The 11,509-nt window shown below is 36.4% G+C and overlaps 1 protein-coding gene across 1 annotated transcript; it reads right to left on the bottom strand.

Annotated features, from left to right (window-relative positions):
• Positions 1-9,966: 9,966 nt before the first annotated feature.
• On the bottom strand, positions 9,967-10,722 carry LOC113351303 (putative disease resistance protein RGA3). Its single transcript, XM_026595317.1, has one exon. The coding sequence runs from the start codon at positions 10,720-10,722 to the stop codon at positions 9,967-9,969; it is 756 nt and encodes a 251-aa protein (XP_026451102.1).
• Positions 10,723-11,509: the final 787 nt, after the last annotated feature.

Genomic DNA, 11,509 nt, shown 5'->3' with positions numbered 1-11,509 from the left:
GTTAAGTTTTGTAGCATATTTCTTAATTAAATGTTTAAGTAAATGATTTAGATTCTTAGTGCCTCTTTATTTAGTTAATCTCTTGGATAGTCAGCTGCTAGCTTTGGGGGCGCTACACAACTGAGCTTACGCTTGCGCTAAAAAGATAAGGAAAACTCCTTGAAGACTTATGTCATATGAAAGCTGAAAATGATCAAATAAAACGTGATCTCTCATCATATAAAACTGATCTAGAATCCTTCAAGATCACTTCTTCCTCGAAGATCCAATCCTTAGAAGCAAAACTAAGGAAAAGCATTGATCAAGAAAAGAAAACTGAGAAGTTAAGAAGAACTGTCACTAATGATTACAATGCGTTAAAATCTCATATGATTCTGAGATAAAGACAGTTTTAGAACATGTCAAAAGGTTGAAGAATGATATGTGTTCTTTAATGTCCGAACACCAATTGGACACATCCTCTCCAGGAAGGTGCAAAATATCTGTATCAAGTTGTTCTTTGAAAAGAAAGGAAAATGTTGTCAATAAGAACGCTAAAAAGGGTGTTTCATCTGGTAAAATGAAGGATCATCGAAATAGATGTTTTCATTGTGGAAAAAAGGGTCATGTTGTCAAGAATTGTGAATGGATTTCTTATTCAAACTCTGAAAATACGTTTTCAGATCTAATTATAACATGAGAACATTCTCTAAAAGAAGCATACGTAAACCTGATTCGTCTAAATCAAAGGATTCTAGAAAGAACTCATCTGGTGCTAATCATCATAAAAGGAAGAAGGATCAAAAGACCAAGATGTGGATACCAAAGAAGATCAAGGAAACTGACAATGACTTCCGAGCATCTATAGCTAAGGTAATCCCTAAATATCTTGATGATAGTAATTTTTATGATAAATTTGACTCATCCTCAAAAGGGGTTGGAATCCTTGATAAATCAGATAAGAAGAAATTCTTTGTTAATCGTGGAAAACTCAATATGACTCATTCAGATACTTAGTATCTGAGAGAAATACACTGACTCATGTAGTGCTCAAACTTAGTTTGATGAGTTCAGTGTATATTGTGAAATAGTTCAAAAAACTTGCGTGTTATGAAGATATTCACGGGTAAGCACTTTCCTAAAATTCTTAATAGCAAAACTTTTCCGGTTTTTCTATTAAGGGAGAATATTTGATTTCCATAATTAATGATCAAGTTTTTAGTAACTTTTGGTATATAAGTTTTCAGTACTGTTAGATTTTTCGATTTTCATGAAGTTTGGAATGATGAATAATTCGGATTACTATGCAAAGTTTTCCTCAAAAGTCTCGGAAAGGTATGCTGAGAAGATGGCTTATAATGATTTTGGTTCTCTTAATTCCAATAGAACCGAAACTGATTCTTATATGAATCATTCATATTGTATGATCGACTATGAAAAAGAGTTTCATAAGATGGCTCGAACATGTGCCGAAACTAAGTTGGAAGTTATGATGTTAAAAACAACTCTTGAAAAAACCTCTCTGATTCAAGCTCAGATTCTCAAACAACTAGATTTACTCTCGAGAAGGGTAAACGAGGAGGAACCTAACTTCCACAAGGTTGAGGAATTGGTCTTCAACCAAGGATCGCTTCAGGTAATTAGGAGAATTATTCCTATTAAGCGGAAGAGATCTCAAGATTATGAAGAGATCTGAATAGAAAAATAGGCTACAATTTTTGATTTCTTTCAATGATTGTATTGAGTCTATTATGAATAAAAACTACTCCCTCCGTCCCCATTATAAAGGAGGAGAAGTAAAATTCTTTAGTCCCTATAGAAAGGCATAAAACCAATTCCAATGTGGTTTCTTCCATATTTACGCTTATTAAAGAACATGATATTAACAAACTTAGTTAATACCTTTAGTAATTCCCAAGAACAATTACACTTTACAATGGATAAAAACTCTTAATAAATTGATATTTTCCATATTTCCTAGATAAATATATTCGAACTGATGAGGGTAAATCAGGGAATATAAGAAAAATTTATAAAAACCAAAAACTTTCTTATTCTAAGAGAATTCCACTTTTTCGCCTATATGTAGGGGACAGAGTGAGTATTATGAATAAAGTTATTTGATTTATAATTTTTCTTGTAGTAGTTTTTGATTTTCATAGCCTGTGCTCGAATGCTTTATTTATTTCTATGAATGTTTATGGGATGTTTGATTTCGGTTTTATTGCCATGATATTCGGTCTCATAATATGTTGTGAACCCTTATGGTTTGGGTGACTTTTTGATTTAGCAGGATTAAGTTCTATTCCATGTTGGTAGACTTTATCAAAGGATCGTGAGGGGTTCTGTTGGAAACAATATGTGAAAAAGTCACAATATGTTGAATCGGTTTTGGTTTAGCATAAAAGCATATGTGTTTCAACGGTTTTCAACTTTTGCTTGCAATTTTTAAAATCGATTTTCAATCTTTCTCTGGTAAAGATTGAGGGTTGTTGTTATTCTTTTGTTTTGGCATAAGGATGACAACATGATGATATTTCGACACCAATTCTCCCTGGAAGAAAACGATGCAAACTTATTGGAGGAGTTGGATGCGAATTTGAGGTAACAATCTTGTTATTTAATTGTTTTCCTATTTAAGAAAAGCCTATTTTTATTGCTTATATCTTTTTGCTTTTGCTTAACAAAATTCCGGTACAATTGATGTTTTTATTCCACGATATGTGTGTGGATGTGTGATTCAATTGGTTCCGGTTAAGAAAAACTATTGTTATCTTGCTTTCGTATAGTATCAATCGTTTAGGCTTACAAAATTTTACGGTGCAATTGTAGTACTTTAATGTTTATGATAATCAATTGTTTATGGTATCAATTGTTTATGATTGTTTCAATTGCTTCCGGTTGAGGTGAATAATTATTCAAGTTAGTTTGTTTTGGTTTGTATGTATTATTTATGGCTTTCCAAAAGAATATGTTGATGGGATGAGTTTTTTAGTCCAATTCGATTCCGGATAAGATAAACTAAGTTAATTCTGATCTTAGTTAGACTTATCAAAGTGGAGGTTTCGGTTATTCAAGTCTAATCGAATGCCTAAACAAGGAAATGCTAGTTTACTAACCTAGTATTTGGCTTGTTTAAAATCTAAAGGTCTAAGTTATATGGATAATTAGAACCTGATGAGAAAAATAGAGTATATCTTTGTTTTGGTCTTATCGAATGAAGCGGTTATATTTATACAATCGGTTTATCAAAGGAACTAATGTGATTAGTTGTTTTTTTTTGGTTTGCTAAACTAGTTGGGAAATTGCTTCGGGCAATTGTTTCCATGGTAACATATCAAAACATAATTACTTTGTAGTTTCGGTTTTGATATTGGTTATCAAAAATGGTGTGTGGAACCCTCGTGCTTGACTCAACAGGTTGCAAGTCTATTTGAGATTTGTAAGATCCTTTCGTGTTGTCCTTTATTTTTTGTCATTTTGTGATAAAAGGGGGAGAAATATATGGAGTAAACAGGTGATACTGGTGTCAATTTATATTGATTGGTGTCACTAGGGAAGAGGAGAATGGTGCTTGAACGTGTATCTAACGAATGAGGAAAAACATAGACTAAGGGGGAGTAACATATCATATGATTTGGTATAACAAAGACGTGAGGATTGCAAATCTACCTATCTCACCTTTAGAGGGAGTATGAGCTTTGTTATTATAATGTCAATAGCTGTTGCATTTTTAAGGATTGAATGTATGCAGGTTATGTGTTGTTGAATTCGGGAATCAAGCGTATGTGTAATGAATTCTTGTAATTTGTTTATCCATATGATTGTAAGAATTTTGTCTACTAAAATTGACAAAGGGGGAGATTGTTAGAGCATAGATCGGTTGAACCCACCAAGCGTTGGTATGTCAAGTTCGGTTGTCATATTTTGTGAACCAAAGCTCATTTAAGAGTCGCTTGGTTAAATGTACTAGAGTCAACTTCGTATAGTTTAGCTTGAAAGTATTAGGATATGAGACATTACAAGTATTGCGAAGACTTGAAGAAGTGAAGAAGTACGGAGCTACAACCAAAACATCATCCTTCCACTTGAGGTTAGTGATATTTGATTTGAACTGTTTCATTCCCTAACGTATCTTTCAAGTCGTGCATATTGAAAACACAAAATTGTGAAGCATGAACACTCTAGATAGACATAGTATTAAGGAATACAATGTGAGGTTTATTGCTTAACCATTAAACTTTGTAGATAAGACATCAACATAATCGTATGAATGCTATTGTCATTATGTATGGGTATGAGGTGAGGATTTCATCCTAGGAAACAATGTTCTTACATGTGTTTTAAGGAAGTAAGTTCATAATCTTGTGTTGTGAACCGAAAAAGAAATCGTCAGGCGTTATTGGGGCTTTTCTTCATTGCATATCTTATGAACGACCAATATGTGTGATTAGTATAACCCCTCATGACTTGTTTGTGTTCTTGGTAAAACTATTCACATGAGGCCTGACTTATGTATTGTTATGACTTTTATTAGTGAAACCGATCTTAAGTAATCACCTGATGGTATGATCGAGTTTTTGTGTGTAAGTCCTAACACTGGGTAAATGGGAACCGATCCTAGTAAGAGGTGCAACACATACAAAGGGGAATCGATCCTTGTATGGGGTGCAACAAGGTTTATAGCAGAAAGGGGAACCGATCCTATGGACATGTGAAACACGTTTTTAGGCAAAGGGGAACCGATCCTATGGACATGTGCAACACATATGAGTTAGATACCATATATATGTGGGGAACCAATCCTAGTACCTAGTCAACCGAATTTTGGTAAGCTAGTGTGACTATGCACAGTACTCACATGGAGGTAAAACCGAAACTTGTTTTGGTAGAACCGTTAAACCCATGATTTGTGATTGAGTGTTACTTGATCAATCACATAGTACTTGAAAGTCAAATGAACCAATTCTAAACTTGTTTGGAAGTGTGGTAAATCGGTTTCAAGTGAGTAAGTATGAAAGAGGACTTACATAGAAAGGATGTCGACACACTTTGAACACGTGCAGTAATGCGTATATTTTCTTATTGTTCAAAGATATTCCTTAACATCTAACAAGGAAGTAAGTCCCAAGATCGAAATTAAATAAGTTAAGAATCTTTTAATTAAGGTTTTTAATTATATATGGAAAATAAGAATTAGTAATGTGCATTTGCTAGTTAAAGATTTTCCAAGGAGATTTTCGATCAAATATTTTGGACAGTGCATTCTTAGGAATTATGAAAACCGATTATGGAAATTATTATAAAATATCTTGAAAATATTTTTGGTTTTGGAAATTCCTTGGTGTCCAAACTTCCTTGTCTGTAAATACTTTGAGTTTGCATTTTGGGTAAACTAATCCTTCGTGACAGTGAACTTCCTCTGTTGTACTGTTACTAGTGAAGCCGCCTATTCGGAGAGGAGAGTAACCTAATTAGGCGAAATCTCTTACGGCCGCTCAGTTTAAAGTCTTCTTTGGGATTGAGAAGCTCTAGTGCATACCGTTGGTGGGAAATTAGATAATTGCGGTTTATCTTTTGTTTTCATATTGATTTGATTGACTAACGGTGGTTGAACTTTGATTGCACCTCGTTTGTTTATGCTTGAGAATCTTCTCTTCTGATATAAGATTCACTCAAAATAGTTCAAGGTTTCAACAGGGATCTTTAGACTGTTGTTAGTTCTAAAGACGATCTTGTGATAATCCATTGTTAACAGACTCCGTTCTGTGCGTGATTGATCACAAGATATTCAAGTAGTTGTGTGCAGGTGTTTATTGAAGAACTAAGAATATTTGAAGACAAAGAAGAGATAGAAGATTTCTAACTTGGTTATATAAATCTTTGGTGTGCACAATACTTGTTTCGGTAATAGAGGATCCAACTATAATCGATTTATCCGTGTAGTATTTTGATAGAATAGTTGTATACATTGGCATCAATACGTTTCCTTGGGATTAAAGGTATTGGTTGCAAAATCTTAATGATTACCTTTGGGTGATTAAACATAATATAGATCTTGGAACCTGGCAAAGGAGTTTATGTTAAGATAAACAGAAGAGCCTTTGTCCGACTCATATCACTTGGTTGAAGAGAGTTGATACCAAACAGATTTGTTGTTCCTTTACTGTTTGGAATACGAACCAAAAGAATTGGTCCAAGTACATGACTTGTTTACAGGTCGGAGGCGTGGGAATACAGACGCAACTAGGTGAACAATAGGTTTAGTTGCTTGGTCTCAACTATACGAAGTTGGTTTATTTTGTATAGCGGCTTAATTTGAGGTTTCCTCTTTAACAAAATCTTGCCGTGTCATTTACTTTATATTTCTGCATTATAATTGTTTTATTATAATTAAAGTAAATTACACAAACGTTAACTCATATTTACTTGATAAGCAATCCTCTTGTGTTTGGTTAAGTCCGAACCTTTGTATCAAGTAAACACACTTTGTTTGTTGTATTGTCTCGATCTCGTATCCATAGACGATCACACAAAGTGTGAACCGATTTGTTGTATTGTATCGACTCAGTCCATAGACAATCACTTTCGGATAAAGGACTTATAGGAAGGAAAAGTTTTAGCTTGAGGTATATTTGGGTACCCTCGCCTTTTTAGCTTGTGGCATGTTGTGGGCCCAAAATAGCATAGTTTTGTGCCACGATTAGAAATTAGGGTTTCGTCCACCGACACTAAAGCATGGTCGCGCCTACGGTTTAGGCTAGCCAAATTGAAGTCTATTTTGATGTTGGTCACTAACGGAGAGTGGGTTCGCAAGTTTTGGCATGCTGCCGCGGTAAGTGGAACGTTGGCATTGGCACTTGGCATGCCCGTTTGGCGTGTGAGATTGGCATGCTTTTGGCATGCCGTTTGGCATGTGCGCCTGGCATGCTTGATTTTGGCATGTTTGGCATGCCGTTTGGCATGTGCGCCTGCCATGTTTGGCATGTTGTTAGTATGTTGGCGTGGTTTTGGGAAGCCAACTTAGTATGGCGACCTCTTTACACAATTTCCACCTATTTTAAAGCTATGGCGGGTTTAGAGCAACCTGATTGGTCAATGAAAGTAGGGGGCCATCCAATCATGGGCGTGGCTACCCTTTTGGTGCAGTGGAAGGTTTAATGCGACCTGATTGGTCGATGGGGAATTGGACCGGCAAGTATGGGCCCAGCCACCACTCATGGGAGTGTGGCAGGTTTGAAGCGACCTGATTGGTCGACAAAGGAGTAAGGGACGGTTGGGTAGCGTGGGGCGTGGCCAAGTGGCGCCGGCTGGCCTGTGGCATGGCCACGCCTCCTCTCATTGTTTCTCCTATTCTGTGGCTCCGTTATTCTTTGTTTTCTGATTTCGAGTAGAACTACTAATCCACGACGGATCAATTGCTTAGTTATTTAAGCATAATCTCGACCAACGAGGCCTAATACACTGCGCAGGGTGCAAAACCCTAATTTTTGCAAATTAGTTAGATTCATGAATTTTGTGATTACTCACAAAATTGATTGAATTCTATGTGTTGACACAGAATTCTTTATTTACAGAGAGAAGTATGCTTTCTGACTGAGCAAGGACCTTACTCTTGATACTTGGAAATTTGTGCTACTCTGCTGCGAGTGAACACAAATCCGTCATGCCATACCAATATTAAGGGTTCTGCTGGGGAACATAACACAGGAAAAGTACTCAGTGGGTCTTACATTAGGGAATAATATAAGCAAGGTGTTGAAATTTACAGAGTATCTGGGATTGTTGCTACAGGCGCCAGTCTGGATAAATTTCATGTAAATATGTTGAACGGCTCAATAAATGTGTCAGTGAAGAGGTTGACACTTATGGCTCCGTTTCCTCACAGAGTGACGACACATCAGATGCAAGGTTTTACAAATTTAACTCTGAACTAAAAGCCACTATCAACAAAATGAATTCCCTCAGCTGACAACATTTTTCACATTTCAGAAGTGCGGACTGGCACTACAAGAAAGGAAGTCGCTGCTACAATGAAACGAGACCAGTACTAAAGAGGGGATACTGGGGAAGTGGTTCATATAAAAGGATGATGAATGTGGTATAGTGTGGTAAAAATAATGAAGGTCCGTTTTTCTTCTCCATTGAATCATTGTAAATTCTCAGATTTTGGGGAGTGACCTAATTTTTCTATATATGCCACTATCAGATTAAATCCCTAAATCTAATGGTTGGTATTAGTCGGTACAAACGGGATGGGACATGAATAAGGCCGTGTATTTGTATCTCCTAGAGGCCGGTTCTCAGTTTTTGAATCTGTATTTGTACCCCTTCTTCGGTTCGGTACAAAATCAGGTACGGCTCCACCGATTTCGGCACAGTCCGGTTTTTCGGCTCGGTTCCTGTGCGCCCTTACATACACCCGTTGGAAAGACAAATGGAAACTCAAAATATAAATTCTCCAAGCATATTAGGAAAGAAGTGAAAAAAAAAAAAAAAAAAAAAAAAAAAGGAAAAAACGGGCATGAAGTGCAATATTAGATTGTTAAAGTCCTCAAGGAAAAGTATAAGATTTCCCTTCCGTTGATCAAGAAACTGATCAGGTATTATACCAGTGATGTCAAGCCCTTTAAACCATCTCAATGCTTCAATTCCTTTAGGAAAATCTTCAAGGTTGGGACATGAGTGCAATCTAAGCTTCATCAATCTTTCAAGACCACTGATAGAGTCGGGTAATTTGCTAACCATCGTATGGGAAATATCAAGGCTCCGTAGATCTTTCAAAGCTCCAATGTCTTCAGGTAACCCTTCTAAATTTGTGCAATTAGAGACATCTAATTCTCGCAACTTTTGGAGACTAGTAACTGAAGTAGGTAATATCTTTATTCCTGTATGTGAAATATCAAGGCTCCGTAGATTTTCCAAAGCTCCAATGTTTTCAGGTAACCCTTCAAAATCCGTGGAATTAGAGAATCTAATGTTCGCAAGTTTTGGAGACTAGTAACCGAAGAAGGCAATACTTTAATTTTTGTGTGTGAAATGTCAAGGTGCCTCAAGCTTCTCATTGATCCAATGCCTCCGCGAAGTTTCGAAAGATGCAGTTGCGTAATACCAACGTTTGCAAATTATAGAGACTATTGACAGACTGATCATCCAATACATCAAGATTACTACATCCCGAGAGGTTCAGATATCTTAAATGTCTCAACTCTGAAAGTGAAGCTGGTACTTTTTGGATCGTTGAACCACTCAAGTATAATACGCGCAAATTCCTCTTCAGGAAAACATTTTCAATCTTATCACAGTCTCCTACTTCAGTAGCAACAAATGTGCGTAGTCTGTTTCTATAATTACCAACTTCTGGAAACATTCTCGGCACATATTCATCTTCATCACCAGCGACAGTGGCTGCTAGATGATATACAAAACCATTCAGCTTACACTTCTGAATCTCACCCAACTCATCATCCTTGTTTTCTACACTCTGGAATAAAGAGTCAGACAACAACCTGTCAAAACATTCATTCCCAATATCTTCCATTGAAATTTTCATGTCTCTTTGTCTACTGGATGGTACAAGAAAGCCTCCGGCCATCCATAATTTAATTATCTCCTCTCTATCGATCTCGTAACCCATGGGAAATATAGAAGAGTAAGAAAAGTATCGGATGTTAATCAATCCGTTGGTTATTCTTATTCCATAAAATCATATAAATAGAGTTACAGGAAAATCTGGGAGACTTTATTGCATATCGTATATTCTCCCAGATAAATAAGGTAACAGAAATATATTGTCTATTACACCCCCTTAGTCATAACGGGAGAGGAGCACACGTTAAGACTAGAACGAAAACGAACAAACAATACTCGAGGAAGGCCCTTGGTGAAGATGTCTGCTCTGATACCATATCGGATGTTAATCAATCCGTTGGTTATTCTTATTCCATAAAATCATATAAATAGAGTTACAGGAAAATCTGGGAGACTTTATTGCATATCGTATATTCTCCCAGATAAATAAGGTAACAGAAATATATTGTCTATTAAAAAGCATTGTTTTAGAGCTGATGACGGAAGATGGTCGTAACTTAACTTTAATGCTGGATAGATCTGCGTATGATATTTTGAATGTTTTCTTGTTTTAAAGCATTCTTGAATGAAATCCCATTCACTTTCTTTTGTTTTCGAGGCCAAAATGTAGGCCAATATTCTGGCAGCAAGTGGTAAACCACAGCATTTTCTTGCTAGATCCTTTGCTATTTTAACCATTTCTGGATTCTCCGATGCCCTGCTCTGAGGAGATGAAAATGCCTTTTCCTTGATAATTGACCAACAATCATCTGTTGATAATTGTTGCAAGTGATATGTAGTGGTCATCCATCGGACACTCCGTGCAACATTGATTTTACAACTAGTGATTAAAATCTTACTTCCATGAGCACCAGACGTCAACCTCGATTTTAGCGTATCCCAGATGTCGGAATTCTTGACATCCCAAAAGTCGTCAAGTACTAGCAGATACTTCTTCCCTTTCAACATCTCTTGAAGCATCATTGTCAGATCAAGACATCCATAATCATGTTTAACATCATTAGTTTTAACGTAACTTATGATCATTTTTAAAACCTCACTTAGATGAAAAACAACAGGTTCAGTGACCCATATTCTGAGTTCGAAATGTTTGATAACGGATTCATCATTATAGAGTGTTCGAGCTAGTTTCGTTTTCCCAAGTCCCGCCATACCTTCTATATGCACGACTGATAACTTTTCACCTTCACACTGAGCAGCAGAATCGTTTCACAATGATGATGGTGGTCTGATCAACAAATCTACTAAATTCGATATATCCTCTTCCCATAATTTTATGGAAAGTGTTAGAAATTGGGGACCCATTGTGTATGTGCATGCCCAAATTCATCTTGGGTGGTTATATAAAGTCATGTACTTGACTTTGTCAAAAGAAAAATCCTTCTCCAACTAACCAAGCCATTGTGAAACATGTGTCTTGTTTCTTGTCACCATGTGTTTGCATGATGCTAATAAGTGTTTGATCACATACTCCATATGTTTAATCCATGCTAAACAAGTGTTAGAACTTGATCCAAGTGTTTGATTCTTCTTTGACACTTGCCAAGAGAGGATACTTGAAGTTTAAATATAAATAGGCTTCTAGTTTCATTTGTAGGAATAATAAGAAGTAGAAGAAAAGACTACAACTCAATAGTAGTGAGTTTAGCAAGAGATAAACCAAGTATGGAGATTAAGCTAGAGAGTTCTAAGTGAGCATTCAAGTTAGTGAGTAAGTCTTCTAGTATTCAAACATTAGTTGTGAAGAATCACCCAAATCCCTTAGTGTCCTTTGGAGAGAAAATTGAGGTTCTACAAGGTACTTAGTTTGTGGAAATATAGTTTGTGCTCGTTTTCGTGGCACCTACTCACCGTCGAGTTTGGAGGTTCAAGAACGTGAAACGCAAGTGATCCACCGGTTCTTATTCATCCGCTTTTGGAGCGATTTCAAGGTATGAAT

Source organism: Papaver somniferum, chromosome 2 (genome assembly GCF_003573695.1).
Source record: "Papaver somniferum cultivar HN1 chromosome 2, ASM357369v1, whole genome shotgun sequence".
NCBI classification, from domain to species: domain Eukaryota; kingdom Viridiplantae; phylum Streptophyta; class Magnoliopsida; order Ranunculales; family Papaveraceae; genus Papaver; species Papaver somniferum.
The sequence above is the reverse complement of the archived record's forward strand: the minus strand, read 5'-3'. Positions and strand labels throughout refer to the sequence as shown.